Source organism: Musca domestica, unplaced genomic scaffold, assembly GCF_030504385.1.
Source record: "Musca domestica strain aabys unplaced genomic scaffold, Musca_domestica.polishedcontigs.V.1.1 61, whole genome shotgun sequence".
Lineage (NCBI taxonomy): Eukaryota > Metazoa > Arthropoda > Insecta > Diptera > Muscidae > Musca > Musca domestica.
In genome coordinates, this window is record NW_026712367.1 from 3,369,750 (window position 1) to 3,393,258 (window position 23,509).

The following is a 23,509-nucleotide window of genomic DNA, read 5'->3' on the forward strand; positions in this document are numbered from 1 at the left end:
AACTTGCTGCGCCCCCTCTCAAACACTTTGTTTCTTTGGTTATATTGCGTCGCATATGTTGTTGGTGGGTCTATGGCTGGGCTGCTCGCCTTCCGTTCGACTACATCAGCAAATTTGATATTTCCAACCCAATCAGCGACGACGATAACGGCGATTTGGCGGCGTAGTTCCTCTGCTTCGTCGCCCATGCTGCTGATGACCCCCTTATTATTCCGCACTGTATTTAGCAATGCTCGCTCGGCAAAAACATTTTGCTTTTGGCTTTTGCTATGTGGCGGCTTTGTCTGCAGCTTGCTTTATGTGCTTTTTTTTTGTTTTTGTATTTCCGACACGTTGGTTCTTCGGTGTTTTGGTTTCTTTTGCGTTTTCAAAATTTTCTTCTTTTGGCACACTCAGCCTTTGCATTCGCGAGTGCTCTCGCATTGTATGGAATGGTAATGCAAAGTGATGTTTATGACAGCAAAAAGGGCTCTTGCCGCCAAGTCCATCGACTGGGTGTTTGTCCAGACGTCGGAGTATCCAAATGAAAAGTTATTTTTGTTGGATGTGGGTTTCGTTCGTCAGGGAGCAGAAGACGAGGGTTGTAAGAAAAAGGAAAGGGAAGAGATTATGGTAGGACCGCCATCTATACAATCGATGCCGGTTTGGGTTATATTTTGTACAGTAGATGGCTTAAAGGGCCATATCTTGTGCGACAGATATCCGCAGGGGCCTTCTTTTGTACAGTAGACGCCCATGATTTTTGACAATGATTTTCCTTACGCATAAGGCACATGTTGTGTACAGTACATAATCCCAAGGCCCATTTTTATACCATTCACCATAGTTTGGAGGGTATATTAAGTTTGACATTCCGTTTGTAACACCTCGAAATATATATTTTAGACCCCTCAGCATAAAATTCTATGTCGATTTAGCCATGTCCGGCCGTCTATCCGTCTATCCTTCTGTGGGAAATCACTCTAGCTTCCGAACGAATTGAAGTAGATGGATAAAATTTTACCTAAATGTATATTATGCGTGCAGGACTTTTGGTATTGAAAATGGGCCATGTAGGTACCTATTTTGGTATATCCCCCATATAACGGTACCTAACGATATTCGATACTTTGACGATTTTAGCGACATTATTCACCGGAATTGTTTTAAATTTGGTATTTGAAGTTCGAAATGGATATTACAGCCTAAGACAAAAAATTGTCTGTGCAGGTCCACGTCTTCGTATAGCCTCCATATAACGATACCTCCCGATACTCGGTATTTTGATGATTTTAGCTACATTATTCACCGGAATTGTTTCAAATTTTGTATTTGAAGTTCGTAATGGACGCTACAGCCTAAGACAGAAAATTGTCTGTGCAGGTGCACGTCTTCGTATAGCCCCCATATAACGGTACCTTCCGATACTCGGTATTTTGATGATTTTAGCGACATTATTCACCGGAATTGTCTCAAATTTGGTATTTGAAGTTCGAAATAAATATTACAGCCTAATACAGAAAATTATCTGTGCAGATCCGCGTCTTCGTATAGCCCCCATAAAACGGTACCTCCCGATATTCGATATTTTGATGATTTTAGCGACATTATTCACCGGAATTGTCTCAAATTTGGTATTTGAAGTTCGAAATAAATACTACAGCCTATGACAGAAAATTGTCTGTGCCGGTAAACGTCTTCGTATAGCCCCCATATGACGGTACCTCCCGATACTCGGTATTTTGATGATATCAGCGACATTATTCACCGGAATTGTCTCAAATTTGGTATTTGAAGTTCGTAATGGATGCTACAGCCTAAGACCAAAAAATTGTCTGTGCAGGTCCACGTCTTCGTATAGCCCCCATATAACGGTACCTCCCGATATTCGGTATTTTGATGATTTAAGCAACATTATTCACCGGAATTGTTTCAAATTTGGTATTTGATGTTCGAAATGGATACTACAGCCTAAGACAGAAAAATGTCTGTGCAAGGTTCACGTCTTCGTAGAGCCTCCATATGACGCTACCTCCCGATACTCGGTATTTGGATGATTGAAGCGACATTATTCACCGGAATTGTTTCAAATTTGGTATTTGAAGTTCGTAATTGATGCTACAGCCTAAGACAGAAAATTGTCTGTGCAGGTCCACGTCTTCGTATAGCCCCCATATAACTCTACCTCCCGATACTCGGTATTTTGACGATTTAAGCGACATTATTCACCGGAATTGTCTCAAATTTAGTATTTGAAGTTCGAAATGAATACTTCAGCCTAAGACAGAAAATTGTCTGTGCAGCTCCACGTCTTCGTATAGCCCCCATATAACGGTACCTACCGATATTCGGAATTTTGATGATCTAAGCGACATTATTCACCGGAATTGTTTCAAATTTAGTATTTGATGTTCGAAATGGATATTGCAGCATAAGACAGAAAATTGTCTGTGCAGGTCCAGGTCTTCGTATAGCCCCCATATAACGCTACCTCCCGATACTCGGTATTTTGATGATTTCAGCGACATCATTCACAGGAATTGTCTCAAATCTGGTATTTGAAGTTCGTAATGGATACTACAGCCTAAGACAGAAAATTGTCTGTGCAGGTCCACGTCTTCGTATAGCCCCCATATAACGCTACCTCCCGATATTCGGTATTTGGATGATTTTAGCTACATTATTCACCGAAATTGTCTCAAATTTGGTATTTGAAGTTCGAAATGGATACTACAGCCTAAGACAGAAAATTATCTGTGCAGGTCCACGTCTTCGTATAGCCCCCATATAACGCTACCTCCCGATATTCGGTATTTTGATGATTTTAGCGACATTATTCACCGGAATTGTCTCAAATTTGGTATTTGATGTTCGTAATGGATGCTACAGCCTAAGACGAAAATTTATATATGCAGGTCCACGTCTTCGTATAGCCTCCATATAACGCTACCTCCCGATATTCATTATTTTGATGATTTAAGCGACATTATTTACCGGAATTGTTTTAAATTTGGTATTTGAAGTTCGAAATCGATACTACAGCCTAAGACAGAAAATTGTCTGTGCAAGTCCACGTCTTCGTATAGCCCCCATATAACGATACCTCCCGATACTCGGTATTTTGATGATTTAAGCGACATTATTCACCGGAATGGTTTCAAATTTGGTATTTGAAGTTCGAAATGGATGCTACATCCTAAGACAGAAAATTGTCTCTGCAGGTCCACGTCTACGTATAGCCTCCATATAACGCTACCTCCCGATATTCGGTATTTTGATGATTTTAGCTCCATTATTAACCAGAATTGTCTCAAATTTGGTATTAGAAGTTCGTAATGGATGCTACAGCCTATGACAGAAAATTATCTGTGCAGGTCCACGTCTTCGTATAGCCCCCATATATCATACTCCCCGATATTCGGTATTTTAATGATTTAAGCGACACTATTTACCGGAATCGTTTCAAATTTGGTATTTGAAGTTCGTAGTGGATACTACAGCCTAAGACAGAAAATTGTCTGTGCAGATCCACGTCTTCGTGGGTTGTAGAAAATTTGCTTTGCTGGGTTGTAAATGTGGCCATTTACATTGTTTTTGGCTGCGTTTCCTTCTCCTTTCCCTCTTTTTTTTTATTTGCTCTTCCAGACGCTAACGACTCTTGACTGAGTTTTGAAGTTGAGTTTTGAGTGAATGACTGTCTGTCTGAACGATTTTGGCTTTGCAAATTTCGTCTGACAATGTCGTCGATGGCGGCGATTATGATTTCTTGCATGACACGATAGACGACAGACAGACGGATAGACAACCAGTCATCCTGCCAGCCAGCCAGACAGCCAGCCAGCCAGCCATCCTGCCAGCCAGCAGTTAGTCAACTAGCTAAACTCAACATAGTATAGTTTCGGTTTTTATGGCTGTGTTCTGCTGGCTGATGATTATAATGTTCGTTCCAGCCTCAGCCGCAGTGAGTTTTCGCAAATGGAAGAACATAAAGATGTGTGGTTTTGTTGTTGTTGTAGTTATGGCTTTTTCTGCTCCTGACACTGATGATGAGGTTTTTTTCTTTTTTGGTTTTTGTTATTGCTTCATTATTGCTATGAGAGCTGTTGTTGTTGTTTTTGCTGTAAAGCATGCCAGACTACCTTAGCTGACGCTGGCCTAGCAGGGACTAGCTTCCATCCACCACCACCTCCCCTTTCTATGACTATCTTTGGCCGGGTATTTACGACTGATGAGCTCCCCATTTTGCTGGGCAGAGTTGATGGTGGTCCAAATGCTGGCGGTTGGGTTTCCATATATATATTTTGGCGGCATAAAAGCTGATGAGCAGACATTGTCAGGGACAATGGTGACGACGTGCCTGCAACTATGGTCCCATTGGAGTGTGTGTGTGTGAGCGCAAATTTTACACCCAACCTGCGATGGCTTGCTCTATAACATTATGGACACAGAGGCCCATCTATAGGCGTTAACGACCAAATGAATCCGGACAGCAGCAGGAGCAAGAAAGACGTATGGCTGGAAGGGGAAAGGAACATCTGAAAACAGACGTTGCTTTACGGCAGTCACTTGTGTGTGCCAGCTTTGCCTCCCGGCCGCTACTACAACTCAGGGCAGGGTGTGTGTGTGTGTCGTTGTTTTTGTTGTTGTTATTCATTGTCGAGCTTGTTTTAATTTCCATTCGTTTGCTTTTCGCAATGCGATTTCTGCTTTGTGCGATGGGTTTCTTTTGCTTAGATGTGGATGATTTCGAGACGACTCGCTAGCTGGCTGGCTGGCGGAATGCCTCGATGCTTGGCTGGCTGGCTGACTAACTAAAATGAATGTTTGCTAATATTAATACTTTGTTGTTGTTATTGCTTTATGTCTGTCGTTTGTTAATGGCGTTCTTTCTTTTGTTGCCAGAACGAAGCACATAGACCCTCAGTTCATTCCCAATCATCATCATCATCATCGTCGTCCTCCTCAATCGTTTTGCCGGAGCAGTCTCCAACAACATTTATCAAATTGAAATCCTTAATGCCAGCAAATCAGTTCTTTTGCCTTCTACCTTTGTTTGTGTGAGTGTATTGGGGTGGTGGCTCTGTGTGCGTTTGTACGGACCTCAGAGGCCCATTAATTGTGCCTGCCTGCCTGCTGTTTGTCCCCAGCATCAATGGCCGAGGCTCCACCGCCCTCTTCCCTACATCTATCACTCTTCATACACATGTATTATTGTTGTATTTCAATGTAATCAAGCCAACAATATTTGAATGATGAAGACAAATTGTTCTTTATTCCATTGAGGGGGTCCTGTGCTCTAAACTCGGTATCCTGATGACCCGCATTCGCTCTCGCCACACAAAAATTGAATGGATTTGGCATAAAAAGGAAGTTATTTTAAGGAATGACTGGTAATAGTCCGAATTTATATATATTTTGAGTTATTTGCCCCAGCCCCATGTTGGGCGCCACATGCTACTTAAGGAAAAATATCCCTTTTAAGTACTTAAAACGAATATGAAATGAAAACAGAAGTACTACTTGAGGAAAAACACCAGAACTTATCAAGTTTTTTTTTTTTTTTTTTTTTTTTGATTGCCCAAGTTGGGCGCCATAAATTCTCTGAAATGCATTTTCGAAGTTTTTTTCATATAACAAATAAGACATTAAAAGGAGAAGCCAATATAAAAACAATAAAAGACTAAAAACAATGAAATTTTGAAGTTTTTGCTGACCCTCATGTTGGGCGCCATTTCAAGAAAGTGGCATTTTATCTACACAAAGCTTTAAAAACTAAAGCAATTTTTAGAAAAAATGGTTATTATATGCATATAGCCCGTAAAAGTTGAAGGAATAATCAATAAAAAAAGTTAAATCTGAATTTAAAGTTTTTTTTAGTCTCCTGTTGGGCGCCACTTCAAAAAAGACCAATTTTTCGACACAACATTATTAAAAATCAAAGTGATTTAGAAGAAAAAAAAAGGACTGTGAAGAATTTTCAGTTTTTTTTTTATTTTTTATGTTCACTATTTTGAGTTATTTGTCCCAGCCCCATGTTGGGCGCCACACAGGCTACTTAAGGAAAAATATCCATCAAAGTACTTAAAACGGATATGAAAAAAGAAAATGAGTTACTATGTGGGGAAAAACGCCAGGGCTTATCAAATTTTTTTTTTTGATTTCCAATCTAACTTTAATTGCCGGTCCCAAGTTGGGCGCCATAAATTCCCTGAAATTCATTTTCTAAGCTATTTTCATATAACAAATAAGATTATAAAAGAAGAGGACAATATAAAAACTAAAAAAGATGAAAATTTAAACTTATCTTTTTTTTTTTTTTGATTGCCAAATCAACTTTTTAATTGCCGGTCCCAAGTTGGGCGCCATAAATTCCCTGAAATGCACTATTTTCATATAACAAACAACATATTAAAAGGAGAGGTCAATATAAAAACAATAAAAAACTAAAAAAATATGAACATTTGAATTTGATGAAATTTTGTTTTGCTGAGCCCCATGCTGGGCGCCACTTCAAAAATGTTGCATTTTATCTACACAAAACTGGTAAAAAATATAACAATTATTAGAAAAAATAATAGTGCCGGGCAGAATTACCATTTTTATTTTTGATGAGACCCACGTTGGGCGCCAAATATGCCTTAAGACATAAAATATGCCTTTTAGTTACTTAAAACGAAGATGAGATTATTTAAAGTTACGCCATTAAAAAAAAACTATAACTGTTCAGAATTTATCAACATTTATTGCTTTTGGATTGCAAAACCGGACCCACATTGGGCGCCATAAATTCTTTTCAAAAAATTACCGCATATAACGAATAAGAGTTAAAAGGAAAATCAATAAAAAATCAGTGAAAGTCTGAATTTAATAAATTTTACATATTTTAGTCCCATGTTGGGCGCCACTTGAAGAAAATTAATTCTTATCTACAAAAAACTATTTCAGAGGAATGCCATTAAAGGAAAAACTACAGTAACAGGCAGAAATATATTATTTATACTATTTTATATATTATTATATATATTATTTTTTAGGTTGAGTCTCACATTGCGCGCCACAAATGCCTTAAAATATAAAATATCCCCTTTAAAGCATGGTACAATGAATTCAAGGTAGGGCAGAACTACCATATGATTTCAATTTTTTTATTTTTCTGGCTTAATATGTCAACTTCATTTGTTTATGTGTGCGTATTCTTTTCAATAATAAAAAAAATTGTTCAGAAAATATTCAAATTCTGGTGTTTTCAAAATGCTTATTGCAACGTATGCATCGACAAAGTCTACAGTTTTTGTCGCGAAAAATTTGAATTTAAAATTAAATTAAAAATATGTCTCTGTCATTTATATCTAAGGATTACGAAATAAAGAAGATAGACCAATATAAAAAAACAGTGAAAGTCTGAACCTACTCAAAAATTGCGATTTTTCTGATTTCCATGTTGGGCGCCACTTGGAAAAAAATATTTATTTTCACACATAAAGAATAAGAAAATGGAAGCCATTTCAAGTAACATAACAGTGGTGGCAAAATTTGCAAATTTTTTCGGCCGACCCCTCGTTGGGCGCCACAAATGGCTTAAAATATAAAATATCCCCTTTAAAGTACTTGAAACGAAAATGGGGAAGTGGAACCATTTTAGGTTAAATATCGCTCTACTCATCAGAATTTAACAACTTTTTTGTTTTTGGTTGCAGGGCCCACGTTGGGCGCCTTGAATTTAAAATTCAATTAAAAATATGTCTCTGTCGAACGAATATGAGATAAACAAGAGAAAACAATAAAAAAATAGCAGTGAAAGTCTGAATCTATCAAATGTTGGGTTGTTACTGACTTCCATCTTGGGCGCCACTTGGGAAATTTTCATTTTATTCACACATAAAGAGTAAAAAATGTAAGCCATTTCAAGAAACATATAAGTTCTGGCAAAATTTGCAATTTTTTCGGACGACCCACGTTGGGCGCCGCTTATGCCTTAAAACATAAAATATCCCTTAAAATCCCTTATGTATTTGAAAAGAAAATGTGGAAGTGGAACCATTTTAAGTAACATATAAGTAATCAGAATTTAACAGCTTTTCTTGCTATAGATTGCTGAACTCACGTTGGGCGCCATAAATTGAAAATTAAATTAAAAAAAAATTAACTGTCATTTAGATCTACCGAATATGAGATAAAGAAGATAAACCAATATAAAAAAAACAATGAAAGTCTGAACCTACTCAAATTTGCGATTTTTCTGCTTTCCATGTTGGGCGCCACTTGGAAAAAATATATTTTTTTCACGCATAAAAAGAAAAAAATGTAAGCCATTTCAACAAACATAACAGTGCTGGCAAACATTGAATTTTTTCGGTTTTTTATTGTTGAGTCTCACATTGGGCGCCACAAGTTTCGTATGGCAAAATATTCATCGAGAGTACATAAAACGAAGATTTTGCAAGTCACACGTTGGTCGCCAAAAATTCCCTGAAAATTGTTTCTCTGTTATTTTCACATAACTGATAAGATACAGAAGGAAAGCCAAGTTAAATACCAGTAAAAGTTTGATTTTTTCCATCTTTTGAAGTTTGTTTGCTGAGCCCTATGTTGGGCGCCACATGAAAAAGTCCCACAAAATGAGTAAAAAAGGAAAGTCATTTAAAGAAAAACAACAGCACTGGACAGAATTTGTTTTTTGCTTTAATTTTTCTGTTGAATCCCACGTTAGCTGAGCTTCACGTTGGGCGCCGAAAGGTCCTTCAGGAAAAAAATTACATCTGTACTGGCGCTTGGAGCAAAAAATTGTCCTTACTAAGGTGTACTGTACAAAATGTTGTCATCAATATAAGGCCACTATTTCCGAAAGTCATCTTAGCCTCCATGTTCTTAAATTTCAAATGTCATTCGAATTTTGGTTACACACAGAGTTTTGGGTTACTTCTATCCCTTGGTTTTGTTTTTGCTTAATTAGCAAAACTTCAATTAGCGCTTTTTTTTTTGGGAGATAGTATTTCCCAATTCTTCGCCTTTGCTTCCTTTTTGTCGCTTCATTTTTGGGTTGACTTGCAGACGATGGTTGTTCTCATTTTCTTTTGGGCGTTTCATATTTTCAGCACTCGTCTAAAGTTGTTGTTGGCTGTTGTTTCTCGGCGTTCCTTCTTGCCAGAGATAGCTGTGTGCAAAACGAGCTATCTTCAGGCTGGTTACTTTCTTGGCTGGCTGGCAGTACGGCGATTTGGTTCTGTTTTTGCGTTTCAGAAAAGCAAAAGCAAGACAGCCAACCACTGGCAGTGTTGAGTGTCGTATGTCTGTCCAGTCCAGAAGTTCGCCTTGCCTGCGTTCTTCTGCTCATACTTCTCACTTCTCTGTTCTTATATACATATATATATATATATATATATATATATATATATATATATATATATATATATGGCAAAGATTAAGAAACACTTAGCCAAGCATTTCCTGTCGCACAGCCAGTGGGAATACAAAATGAAACTTGAAATCCAAAATAACGCAAAAATCTGCATGAAATTTACTTAGCTACCTTCAAACATATGAGTGTATGTATGTTTGTCCATAGTAGAGGAAAGAACTTTGTATAAATTTCCAAAATACGTAAATTTCAAGTAGCTAATATGCATTGAAGCCAAAGCTATAAGCAATTTAAATTTATAGCGGATTGGATTTTTTGGAGGATAGCATAAATACTCACGTGTGTGTGTGTCTCGCTTTGAGGCTCCAGATTACAAGTCCTGCTCTGATATTCAATTCCATGTGTGATTGCTTCTCTGAGGAAAAAATATTTTTTAGATCTGTTTTAAATTTTGGAAAAAATGATAATCAAAAAATCCTCGTTGTTTTTCAAAAAAAAAAGTGAATTTTTGAAAAATATTTTTTAAAATCCTATTTGAAAAAAATATTTTTTTCAATCCACGTTGACTAAATATTCGAAAAAAATATTTTTTTTAAAGTCCACTTAAACTGAATATTCGAAAAAAAAAACATTTTTTAAAAAATCCATGTCGTCTGGATATTGGAAAACATATTTTTTAAAAATTCACGTTGTCTGAATATTGGAAAAAATATATTTTTTTTAAAAATCCACGTTCTCTGAATATTCGAAAAAATATTGTTTAAAAATCCACGTTCTCTGAATATTCGAAAAAATATTGTTTAAAAATCCACGTTGTCTGAATATTGAAAAAAATATATTTTTTAAAAATCCACGTTGTCTGAATATTCGAAAAAAATATTGTTTAAAAATCCTCGTTGTCTGAATATTCGAAAAAAAATATTTTTTAAAAAATCCACGTTGTCTGAATATTCTAAAAATATTTGTAAAAAATCCACGTTGTCTGAAAATTTGAAAAAAAAAAATATTTCTTAAAAATCCACGTTGTCTGAATATTCGAAAAAAAAATATTTTTTAAAAATCCACATTGTCTGAATATTGAAAAAAAAAATATTTTTTTAAATCTACGTTGTCTGAAAATATTTTTTTAAAAATCCACGTTGTCTGAATATTAAAAAAAAATATTTTTTAAAAAAAATCCATGCTGTCTGAATATTTAAAAAAATATTTTGTTTTTAAATCCAAGTTGACTGAATACTCGAAAAAAATATTGTTTAAAAATCCACTTTGTCTAAATTTTGGAAAAAAAATATTTTTTTGAAAACCCACTTTGTCTAAATTTTGGAAAAAAAAAATATATATTTTTTAAAAATCCACGTTGTCTGAATATTGAAAAAAAATATTTTTTAAAAATCCACGTTGTCTGAATATTCGAAAAAATAAAAATCCACGTTGTCTGAATATTCGAAAAAAATATTTTTTAAAAAATCCACGTTGTCTGAATATTCTGAAAATATTTGTAAAAAATCCACGTTGTCTGAAAATTCGAAAAAAAAATATTTCTTAAAAATCCACGTTGTCTGAATATTCGAAAAAAAAAAATATTTTTTAAAAATCCACATTGTCTGAATATTGAAAAAAAAATATTTTTTTAAATCTACGTTGTCTTAAAATATTTTTTTAAAAATCCACGTTGTCTGAATATTAAAACAAATATTTTTAAAAAAAATCCACGCTGTCTGAATATTTAAAAAAATATTTTGTTTTTAAATCCAAGTTGACTGAATACTCGAAAAAAATATTGTTTAAAAATCCACTTTGTCTAAATTTTGGAAAAAAATATTTTTTGAAAATCCACTTTGTCTAAATTTTGGAAAAAAATATTTTTTTAAAAATCCACGTTGTCTGAATATTCGCAAATATATATTTTTTTAAATCCACGTTGTCGGAATATTTGAAAAATATTTTTAAAAAAATCCACGTTTTGTAAGGATCTTTGAAAAAATTTAGTCCGCGTCGCTTCTTTTAAATCCTTGGACATGTGTGAGTCACTATTTTACCATTTAAGAATTTGCTACCCATGTATGTTTATATGTGTGTGAGTATCTGCATGTGTGCTCTTGCCATGCCCTGGGCCTTACTTTTTATGTCGGCCGTTATGGTTTGGTGGTTATGACAAAACGTGCCGGCTGGCTGCTCGGCTGGTTGGTTGATGGCAAATGTAATAAGATGACTCTTGATACGACTGCTGTGTTTCGTTCTCATAATGGTAGCTAACATTTTTTTATTAGCAAAGATTTCACAAAATCCTGTGATGCATGGAAGAGGCAACACAAAAAAAAAAAATACCCCAGCAGGTCGCTGAATGTCCTTGTAAGAATCGGCATAATGATCATTTGGATAATAATGATTGGAAATTGATGATGAGGCTTTAAAATGGATGATGAAGTTTAAAAAATTACGTTGGGTTGCCTGCTGTGGGCCATCGCTGGCTTTTTTGTTTCCTTTTGGCAGCGTTTTTTTGTTTCTACGTTAAGCCGTGAGTTAGTTTACTTTCGCAGCCAAACGGCGAGACATTACTCATCCATCCATTCAAGCATCTCTCTCGCTCCATCCAGTTCATGCCTCATTCATTCAAGCATGCAAACTAGAAACAATGTCAATGAAGTAAGCTGCTTGGAGAACAAAACATTATCTACTCTTTCTTTTTGTGCTGCTATCTCGTTGTCGTACTTAGCTGTAAGGGATTTTATGGTCTTGAAATGCATAGTGTTTAGAAATTTTTGCAAAAATGCCAGACCCAGAAATGTTTCTTTTTTTCTGAAAAACTTTAATTTTTTAATGGAAACAAAAAGAATTGCAATATGTTACTTACTTTGATTCGAAATTTCCAATATGTAAATTGGGAAAATTCAAAAATACCTTAGGCCCATGGCCTAACTTTTTATTCATCAGTCATCTACGGCTTTAAATTCCCAGCGGACCGGTCAATCTCACCATATTTAATCTTAAGCCTGATCCTATTTATTAACACCGCAGGCAGTTGATATTTTATTGATCTTCGTTAATTCTTAATTTACTTAACTATTGTGTATAAAATTATTGATTTATTTGCAAATTAATTTTTCTCTTAATTGCAATCCACCATTCTAAACATTTTTTCTTGAGAGAGAAGAGATTAGTATAACTGACACTCTCTCACACAGTAGATGAGAAGTAAATAACACTTTCCAGCCGTGCATATCAATCACTACGAATTGATAGGTTTCAGAGGTGTAAACTTTGCGATTTTTTAATTCTTGAAAAGTCAAAAAGTGGTTAATACTTTAGGAATTTTATTCAAAAATTGTAGATAATAAATTTTAATAGATTTTTAAATGACGTTCTTGCAATTTACAGATTGTCGGCAATAATATTTGTCCTAGTAAGTAAACACTGTACCATAGATAAATAATTGTTGTTTACAAAATTGAAGAAAAATACGAAAAAGTATCAAATGCAAATATTTTGTTGTATAGCGAACGACATGGGTTGGAATTCCAAATATTGCCCCCAAAAAATACGCTTGGAAAAATTTGTAAACGAAAATTGAATCATATAGAAATAATTCAAGTTTTATATGAGTACTGCGTGCTACAAAAATAATTATAAATCGCAACAAAAAGATAAGTGCCACTTTTAATTACAAAAAAAAAAATAATATTAAATGAAAAAGTTGTAATAAACATTTTTTAGAATTATATTTATTTAATTCGTAATTTGAGCTTAGCAATAAAATGTTAAAATTGGTGTCAGAAATGTACACTTTTAAATAACTTTTAAATAACATGGCATTTTATTGTCAAGATGTATAATATTAGTTATACATTGAGAACCTGTATTCGATGAAGTTAAATTATTATTTATATAGTTTTTTTTTATAGTTTTTTATTATAGAACTCTGTAAGAATTTTTAATTAAAAAAATAACAATAGGTTATTTTTATTTATAGAATATTATATTAAAAAAAATATTTAAAACTTCCCATCTACGCTGCCCTCTCTCCCTCTCACACGTAATAGGTCAATTGGATATAGGAAACTTTTCAAACTTTCTATTTCACGCTTTTCCAACAGCGCTATATTTTTTTCTCTATTATTTAACCTCTCACACAGAAGGTGAATTTGTTATATAAAATAATTTGATTCTATTTTGTATTTGTGTCACTCTTTGTTGTTTGGCAAAAAGAAATAAAAACGTTCCATTTTCGCTAAGAAAAAATAAAATTATCTTTTTAAAACGTCCCATCCATGCATTAAATTCACACACAGAAGGCAACGGATTTCTGGATTGCTAATTTGTTTTTAATTTTGTAAAATAATTTGATTTTGTTTTATATTTGTATTTCTCTAGTCACATTTTTGTTTATTGAAAATCATATTGCAAAGAAACTATTTGAAACATTCCATCTCTGCCAAAACAAACAGGTGATTTTTCCTTTGTTGAGAGAGATAGAGATTCAAAACAAATAGTGACCAAACATGAAGACAATTTTTTTTAAATAACTATGCAACAAAATATGCTTTACGCTTTCATAAACTACACGCGTTACCACACAACTATTATTAATGTGTCATAGAAATATTCTATTACCACCTCTTTGCATTTCAAGAACAAATGCCCTCATTGCATGCATTTGTCATACCTCTGAGAGAGAGTGATGCTCTCTTGAAATGAATTTCAAAGGCTATCCCGCCAAAATTGATAAATATTGGCAGTTTGTTAAATAAAAAGTATTGGCAATTTGTTTATATTATGCACAATTGCAATGCTAAGATTAAAAAAAATCTCTTAAAATATTAATGCCATGTGTAATAGAATTTTTCTTTAATAATTCATTTTCTTATGTCACACATTTCTCTTTGAGGAAACACTGTCAAAATAAGCAAATCACGGCCCAGAGTAATAATCTACTTTTTATTAGCATTCTTGCACTCTTTAACATTATTTTAAGCCATTTCCCAACTAAATTTCTTATAATTTAAAATCTCCCTTGGTATTATTTGCCTTCTCTTGGTGGCTCCCCTTGGTGGTAGTACGTCAAACTGACTATGAATTTCGATTGCGGACAACCAATAGTTCTTATTAGACCAATCATCATGTTATTCTTGCAGTTTGCTTTGAGTAAATGCAGATTTTTTGTTAAACCATTATCCTTTTGGTATTCCTCTTCTTCTTGCATATTTCCAAGCAACAGCTTAGCTCTCTAAAAGGAAAACAATAACCAACTCCATTGTTATTTTTGTTGTATGCAATGCTATGTTGTTGCCTATAACACCTCATTCGTTTTCATACACTTTCGATGAAGCTGTCTGTCATTGTCGCCGTCGCCGCTGCCGTGTCATTTGTCTGGCTGGTCAAGTTGTTCTATTCTAAATTGCAGTTCTTCCTTCGTCGCCAAGGAACACACACGGGCACACATACCGAAGAATTCAAATGTTCCAGCAGCAAAAAACATTATTGCTGTTGGTTTTTTGTTTTTGTTTTCATTTTTTTCATACTAACACTGTTGGCAAAGCGTCTTCTTTCTCTGCTTTTGCGTAGCTCCCTTAATGGTGTGATTTAGGGGAGAGGGTGGGGGGCAAGCAAACTACCAATACTTTGCCAAATGCCAGCAATCGTCGTTTTGCTCGTTCATAAACACAACGGCAAACGCCATCACATGTGTTGTCAAAAGGCAAGGGTGAGCCAAGTTCTTTCAGAGTGAGAGAGTGACAGAGAGCAGAGGTAAAGGAGAGATGAGCATTCAAATCAATGCTGCTGCTCCCCCAACAAAACAAAAGCAAAAAAGTAAAGAACGCGGGGAGTTAAATGTGCATTGCTTTGATTTTATTTTTCTGGACTTCAGCTCGCTGCGCTTAACATAACGGTTGAACAAGTTGTAGGAGTTTCAAGTGAAGTTAACAACGAGTGGTACACTTTGGTTCTACTGTCAAATGATTTGTAAATGATTTGAACGTAAAGCGAAGAAAACAAAGCAGCTAATTGATTTGCTAAAAAATTTTCAACATTTTTAAAGATTTCCATTGCTTGATTGATGTCTTGCTGAATTGCCTTAAATGGCTCCCAAAAAATCCACAATAGTCTTAAACGTTGAACAGTTCATAAGGGACGTGGAACAGCGTCCGGCAATATGGAATCGGAATTTCCATTGTAACAAGGCTTTTCTTGAGCAAATGTGGGATGAGCTATCCTCGGAACATAAATTGCCAAGTAAGTAGCATAGAAATTGCAAAAACCAAAAGAGTGCAATTTTTGAAATTTTGGGGGTAATTTCCTTTCCAGAGGTGGTGCTAAAGGCCAAATGGAAGGGTCTGCGTGACAATTTCCGTGTGGAATACAAACGCATACCCCGGGCCGATAATGGTGATTTTTTGGTAGAACCAGCCACCTTTGAGTCCAAGTGGATCCATTACTATGCCTTGTTGTTTTTGAGTAAGTAACCCCTCACCTGCCGCCCTTAGTTATTCTAATTACCCTAATAACGTTTATCTGCAGCCGAACACATGCGCCACCGGGTCCCCAAAAATGAACAGGATCAAGCCTTCTTTTTTGCCCAGCAGAGTCAGGATTGTGAGAAGACCGTGGTTGAACCAGATCTCACAAATGGTCTGATACGACGCCTGCAGGACAGCGATGAAGAGTTCGATGAAGATGATGTTGACGAGGACGATGATGAGGTTACCGAAACTACACCCCCAGCGGCCCATTCCCAACCTCTGACCTCAGTGGTGAATGGTGTACCGGGAGCCATAATTAAACTTGAGGATAATAGGAAAAATTTTGATAAAGAGGTGCAAGATTTGTCCAAGAAATCATTGGACAGTGCTGCAGCAAATTTGACGCAGGCGTCAACAGCATCACCGGTAACAACACTACAGCCACAGCAGCAACAGGCCACAACAATATCTTCAACAACGGCGGTTAGCCCCTTGGCCTTGGGCTTAGCAGCAGCAAGCACAACAGCAACACCCGTGCCAGTAGCATCATCATCACCCTTATACTTACAAACGGTACCAGTTTCCTCCTCCAGTTCACTGGCCCCGGCTCCAGTTGCCCCGGCAGCAGCCTCATCATCCTCACTCTCCTCCTGTTCCGTGTCCTCTGTTTCAAGTACAACCTCCAATTCACCACCCTCATCTACAGCATCGGCCACAGCAGCAGCCCCCTTGACAGCTTTAAATTTATTTCAAGCCACCCCACCAATGGCCCATAACACAGCCTTTGCTGTGGCTGCCACCTTGGCCTCTATGAATGGTGGTGGTGGTGGTGGGATATCTGGCAACAATTCCCTGCCCTCGGTATTGCCATTATCCCTTACCACAAATCTGCCCAGTGCATTGGTGTTACCCAATACCTGTTTGCCCAATGGCAGTGGTGGTGTTCCCCCCAGTGGTGGACAACAGAAAATTCGTTCAGTTTCACCGCCACCGCTGTACAACAAGGCCCATCATCCGCCGCCCAGTAGCAATAACAACGGCAACAACATCTCATCGGCCATGAGTAAAGATCGTTCCGACGATTTCCCCCTCAATGTGGCCAGTTGTCTACATGGCAGCCATGAAAATTTGAATTTTACCAAATATTCCTATACCAATGGTTTGATATCGGCTTTGAAACTCAAACGACCACGCCTCTCAGAGGATAGTAATTTCAATGGTTCCTCATCAATGGATACATCAAATGCGGCCACGCCCACACCCTTGGTGCCCGAGGATGATGATTATCATTATTTGTTGTCGCTACATCCCTATATGAAACAGCTGACGGCAGCCCAGAAGCTAAGGATTCGAACAAAAATACAAAAATTGATTTTCAAAGAACTCTACAAAGAGGATTTGGAGGAATCGAAATAAGGGGGGTAGAGAGAGAGAGGTTTTGTGGAAGATGAAAAAAAAACAATTAAACCAAAGTCATTACTTTTTAGATTTTCTAATGCAATGAATGTGAAGGACCTTATCTCTCAAATCTCTGTGTATGTGCCAAAACATATCTAGCCTTAAATTGTATTTCCTCTCACACACTTGAATCCTTTAATAATTAAGATACCTTTCATTGTATACATATTAAAAAAAAAAAACAGTTCCTCCTTTTGGCAGGAAATTTGGAAGGAAAAAAATTATGCTTTAAATCATTTACTGAATTATCTACTTAATTTTTTTTTTGTTTTTAGTTTATAATTATTATTAATTACATTGTACTTCTCAGAATATCAGCATTTATTTTCTTATTTTGTAAATATATTTTTTTTGTTAAATGGCCATAGTTTGGATATTAATATACGCCATTATGTTGAGTAGACCTTTTTGGGTTTTAATATTTCTCTTTGAGAAAAATTCATAAACCCTTGCGAAACCTACCAAACAGAGCATTTATAATATTTAACAAAAAACACACAGAAATCTTTACATATGTATCTCAAATTTAGTTTTTAAATGTATTTCCGTATATATAAGAATTCTATTTAAAAACAATAAATTACAAAAAAGAATTTAACTAAAAATAAATCTTGAAAAAAAAACCACAATTATTTTTATGAATTGTTTTTGCAAAAAAAAAAACCAAAACCATAAATTATGGATATTCATTTGAAATGCCAACAACAGGGAGTCTTCTCTCCTATTTTATTTTTTTATACCCTCCACTTACATAGAGGGTATATTAAGTTCGTCATTCCGTTTTTAAGTCATCGAGATAACAATTTTTTAACCCAACAAAGTACAGGGTGAGATGAATTCAATGGTCATTTTAATCTTTTTTTTATTGCCTTTTATTGAAGCTTGGCTTAAGAATTCCTTTGGCTGGAATTGAAAGTTCTTCCGAGGAAAGAAAAAAAAAAACCAAATGAATACAAAGATATGGGGAAGCCAGCAAATGAATTGAACATCTGCTTACGGCGAATTAGAGAGTGAGATAAAAAAAAAACTGCAACAAAGTCAAACGTCATAATTTTTACATTTTTATACTCTCCACCATAGTATGGTGGGTATATTAAGCATAAAATTGATCAGCATAAAATTCTATCTCGATTTAACAATGTCCTTCCGTTTATCCGTCTGTGGAAATCACTCTAGCTTCCGAACGAAATGAAATAAGTTGATAAAAATTTACTCAAATGTGTATTATGTCTGCAGGACTTTTGGTATTGAAAATGGGTCATGTAGGTCCAAGTCTTCGTATAGCCCCCATATAACGGTACCTTTCGATATTCGGTATTTCGATGATTTTAGCGACATTACTCACCGGAATTGTTTCAAATTTGGTATTTGAAGTTCGTAATAGATACTACAACCTATGACAGAAAATTGTCTATGCACGTCCACATCTTCGTATAGCCCCCATATAACGGTACCTCCCGATATTCGGTATTTTGTTGATTTTAGCGACATTATTTACCGGAACTATTTCAAATTTGGTGTTTGAAGTTCGTAATGATTACTACATCCTATGACAGAAAATTGTCTGTGCAGGTCCACTTCTTCGTATAGCCCCCATATAACGGTACGCCCCGAAATTCGGTATTTTGATGATGTTAGCGATATTATTTACGGAATTATTTCAAATTTGGTATTTAAAGTTCGTAATGGATACTACAGCCTATGCCAGAAAATTGTCTATGCAGGTCCACGTCTTCGTATATCCCCATATAACGGTACCCCCATATACGGTATTTTGATGATGTTAGCGACATTATTCACCGGAATTATTTCAAATTTGATATTTGAAGTTCGTAATGGATACTACAGCCTATGCCAGAAAATTGTCTATTCAGGTCCACGTTTTATAGCCCCCATGGTACCTCCCTATATTCGGTATTCTGATGATTTTAGCTACATTGAAAAAAAAAATCTGTTTATTTTAAGTTTTGCATTTGAATATGCAATAGCTTATGACAGAAGTGGCCTATGCAGGTCCACCTCGTCGTATAGACCCTAATATACGGCTACATTCGGTATTTTTAAGATTTTAATAGAATTTTTAACGGATTTTATTTTTTTGAAAATTGCCAAATTTGTACCAAATGGTGGAGGGTATTCAATGTTCAGCCCGGCCGAAATTATAGCTTTTTTCCTTGTTTTTTTTTTTTTTTTTTTTTTAATTTTATTGAATGAAAGCAAAATATGTCCGAAATAGCATCAAATTTTAGAATAAGTTTAGATTTGTTCGAATTTGGTCACCTTTGGCATGAATTATGGCCTTCAAATGGCCAATGAAACCGTCACACGCCGTGCACGAATGTTACTCTGCGCTATTTACGACCATTCCCGGCGAAGCGCTTGCTTGAGGTGATCGACCTGACACAATAGTCCCCAAAAGGATTGGTATCCGGAGATTTTGGTGGACATTGTGCCCTGGAAATGAAGCGAGGAACCTTATTGTGTAACCATTCTTGGGTGGCTCGCGCGCTTTCTGAGTGCGATCCGATGCTGGGTCCTCTTGGAATGTCCAAGGTCTGCGGCCAAAAAGGTTTGAGTGCCCAAGGCTTTAATACACCCTCGAGAATATTTTCGCCATAATATTCGGCATTTATTCTGATGCCACGGTCGATTAATACAAGCGGAGAGCGACCATCGGCTGTTATGGCGGCGCTTGAGTTTTGGATGGCCAAATGAAGGTCCACACTTTCAGCTGACCTCATTTTGTTTGTTTACAAACTGCTGGACAACGAATGTTTTCTCATCGGAGAAAACCAAATTCGGCAGTTTACCACTTTCGGCCAAGCGCAGCAACTCTTTAGCTCTTTCAGTTCTATTTTCTTTCTGTTGCGGTGTAAGTTCTTGCACTTTTTGAAATTTTAATGGCTTTACCCCGAGCTCATTTTTAAATATTTGCCGAATTTCTGCTTCCACGAAAAATCACCAAAAATTGAACATTTTTAACAAATAAAAAAAAACGCTATTTTTGAGGTTATGTTGACAAGGAACTCGTGACCAAATATTTAACGCCTGAAAGTATGCCACCACAGACATTTGTCAATTCATTTCAATTCTCTCAATTAAATCGTATACTAATATTTCTCTCTTTTCCCCCCTCCCAACTCCCTCTCTCTCTCCCGTCTTTTATTTTCCAGGTGAAGTCTATGTCTTGGACGATGGCGGTGAAGTCGATTTGGATTTGGGCAACTATGAACGTTTTCTGGATGTCACACTGCATCGTGACAATAACATTACCACGGGTAAAATTTATCAACTGGTTATTGAAAAGGAACGTAAGGGAGAATATCTGGGCAAGACGGTGCAGGGTAAGTGGGAAATACCTAGCATTTCTTTTTGACAAATTAACTCAACACCTCTTTCCATCCCACAGTTGTACCCCACATCACGGATGCCATACAGGAATGGGTGGAACGTGTGGCCGATACACCCGTACGCGGTGAGTCCAAACCCCAGGTTTGTATCATTGAACTGGGCGGCACCATTGGCGACATTGAGGGTATGCCTTTCGTTGAGGCCTTTCGTCAATTTCAATTTCGTGTGAAACGTGAAAATTTCTGCTGTGCCCATGTCTCGTTGGTACCCTCACCCTCGTCGACGGGTGAACCCAAAACCAAACCCACCCAGAGTTCGGTGCGTGAGCTAAGAGGTTTTGGCCTAAGTCCTGATCTGATTGTCTGTCGTTCCGAGAAACCCATTGGTTCGGAGGTGAAGGAGAAAATCTCGAATTTCTGTCATGTGGCTCCGGACCAGGTCATCTGTATACATGATTTGAGCTCGATATATCATGTCCCGTTGTTGATGGAACAAAATGGCGTCATTGAATTCCTCAACGAACGTTTGCAGTTGAATATCCAGCCGAGCAAAAGGGAAAAGTGAGTTGCATCTTTGCTTATTCTTTTTTTTTGAGGTTGTGTTTTTAATTGGAATTTTGAAATTTTCAGGTGTCTGCAGAAATGGAAGGACTTGGCCCGTCGCTCGGAAACCCTACGCAAAACCGTCAACATTGCCCTGGTGGGTAAATACACCAAATTCAAGGATTCCTATGCCTCGGTAATCAAGGCCCTGCAACATGCCGCCCTGGCTGTGGGCTATAATCTCAATCTGAACTTTATCGATTCCAGTCTCTTAGAAAACGAAACCCTGCAGGATGCCCCCTCCAAATACCACAAAGAATGGCAGCTGTTGTGTGAAAGTGATGGTGTCTTGGTACCTGGTGGCTTCGGTTCCCGCGGCATAGAGGGCAAAATCAAGGCCTGCAAATGGTGTCGTGAAAATCGCAAACCCTTTTTGGGTATTTGCCTGGGTCTGCAGGCGGCTGTTATAGAATTCGCCCGCAATGTTTTGGGCCTGGAAGATGCCAACACCACAGAAATTAATCCCAAAACGGCAAATCCCTTGGTCATTGACATGCCTGAGCATCATACCGGTCAAATGGGCGGCACCATGCGTTTGGGTAAACGCACCACCATCTTCTCCGAAGAGCCCAGCATTATTAAACAGTTGTACGGTAATCCCAAAACTGTTGATGAACGTCACCGGCATCGTTATGAGGTGAATCCCAAATATGTACCCCAACTGGAAGAGCAGGGCTTGCGCTTTGTGGGCTGTGATGATACCAAGCAACGTATGGAAGTTATTGAGCTAAGGAATCATCCCTATTATGTGGGCACCCAATATCATCCGGAATATTTGTCACGCCCCCTGAAACCCTCACCACCATTTTTGGGTTTGATATTGGCCTCAGTGGGACGTCTGCCAAACTATATTGCCCGTGGCTGTCGGCTATCGCCTCGTCAACAATCAGATGCCTCTTCGGATGAGGATGATTTGCAGATAACGGCAAAAATCAACAACCTTAAATTAAATGGTGGCAGTACATTTTTGACACCCAACGGCATCAGCCGGGCGGGAGGAGAATTATTTTTAAATGGCACATCATCTGTGGAGGCTTCAGACACAGAATCGGGTAGCAAACCACTCAATGGTGGTGGTGTTTAAACTGGTGGGGGGAAGAACTGTTGTAACACCAACACATAGACACACAAATTGCTGCTGGATAAATGTTAGATTTTAGGGTTAAGAAAATATCAAATAAAAAAAAAAGATGACAGTCCAGTGGTACTGAACTTTAATACCTTCCACATAAGACTGGATAGGGTATTGAGGATACTCGTTTTGAATACAAAAAAAAAAGATAAAAATATTAAAAAAGCAACTAAAGAGTCAAAGGCTCCTGCTTAGTTTGTAAGTTAAATAGATAACCCACACACACACAATGTATGGTTCAAAACTGAAGGAATTTTTCGCGTTGTTTATTTTGTATGAAAATATTTACAGCATCCATCCACCACCACCCATGCGCGCTGTGTAGGGGATGGTGGTGGCAGCGTAAATAATTGTGATTTTGGCAAAACAAGCACTAGTTAAAACTATACTACAAATATTTCCAATATTTTTCAAACTTCCTCTCCCCCTCTCTCTCAAAAACAAAAAAACAAGACAAGTTTAAAGTAATTTATGCTTATACAAAGAATTTTGAAAATATATACATAACCTTAACAATTACAATTCATAATTTTTATTATGAAACCAATTAATAAATATTCGGAAATTTTACTTCTTTAAATTAAAATATTCAAAAAGAAAAACAATATGAAAATAAAATGTAAAAATTAAACAAAAATATTTTTTTCTATTTTATTTATTAAAGAGGAAAAATAGGGTATTTTAAAACGCTCATAACTCCTTAAATATTAACATTTCGGGGTTTTTAGCATATTATTTCATTGAGATATTTAAAGAGGAAAAATAGGGTATTTTAAAACGCTCATAACTCCTTAAATATTGACATTTCGGGGTTTTTAGCATATTATTTCATTGAGATATCGAAAGAGGAAAAATAGGTTATTTTAAAACGTTCATAACTCCTTAAATATTGACATTTCGGGGTTTTTAGCATATTATTTCATTGAGATATTTAAAGAGGAAAAATAGGGTACTTTAAAACGCTCATAACTCCTTAAATATTGACATTTCGGGGTTTTTAGCATATTATTTCATTGAGATATTTAAAGAGGAAAAATAGGGTATTTTAAAACGCTCATAACTCCTTAAATATTGACATTTCGGGGTTTTTAGCATATTATTTTAATTAATTTTATTAAAGAGGAAAAATAGGGTATTTTAAAACGCTCATAACTCCTTAAATTTTATTATT

At 36.3% G+C, this 23,509-nt stretch overlaps 2 protein-coding genes across 3 annotated transcripts in view; both read left to right on the forward strand.

The window, feature by feature from the left end:
* Positions 1-17,862, forward strand: part of LOC101894954 (uncharacterized) — a 33,242-nt gene extending 15,380 nt beyond the window's left edge. The window contains exons 2-4 of one of the 2 annotated variants that reach the window (XM_059129432.1): positions 15,375-15,568; positions 15,641-15,790; positions 15,854-17,862. In XM_059129432.1, the coding sequence (XP_058985415.1) occupies positions 15,415-15,568; positions 15,641-15,790; positions 15,854-17,211 (1,662 nt within the window). In that variant the 5' untranslated portion in view covers positions 15,375-15,414 and the 3' untranslated portion in view covers positions 17,212-17,862. Of the gene's footprint in view, positions 1-15,298; positions 15,569-15,640; positions 15,791-15,853 lie in introns of those variants that run through there. The other variant, XM_005191938.4, reaches the window with a different exon arrangement.
* LOC101894631 (CTP synthase) overlaps positions 1-22,790 on the forward strand; it is a 61,207-nt gene extending 38,417 nt beyond the window's left edge. The window contains exons 3-5 of the mRNA XM_059129431.1: positions 20,427-20,597; positions 20,663-21,164; positions 21,234-22,790. Of these exons, the coding sequence (XP_058985414.1) occupies positions 20,427-20,597; positions 20,663-21,164; positions 21,234-22,290 (1,730 nt within the window). The 3' untranslated portion in view covers positions 22,291-22,790. The remainder of the gene's footprint in view (positions 1-20,426; positions 20,598-20,662; positions 21,165-21,233) is intronic.
* The last annotated feature ends 719 nt before the right edge of the window (positions 22,791-23,509 follow it).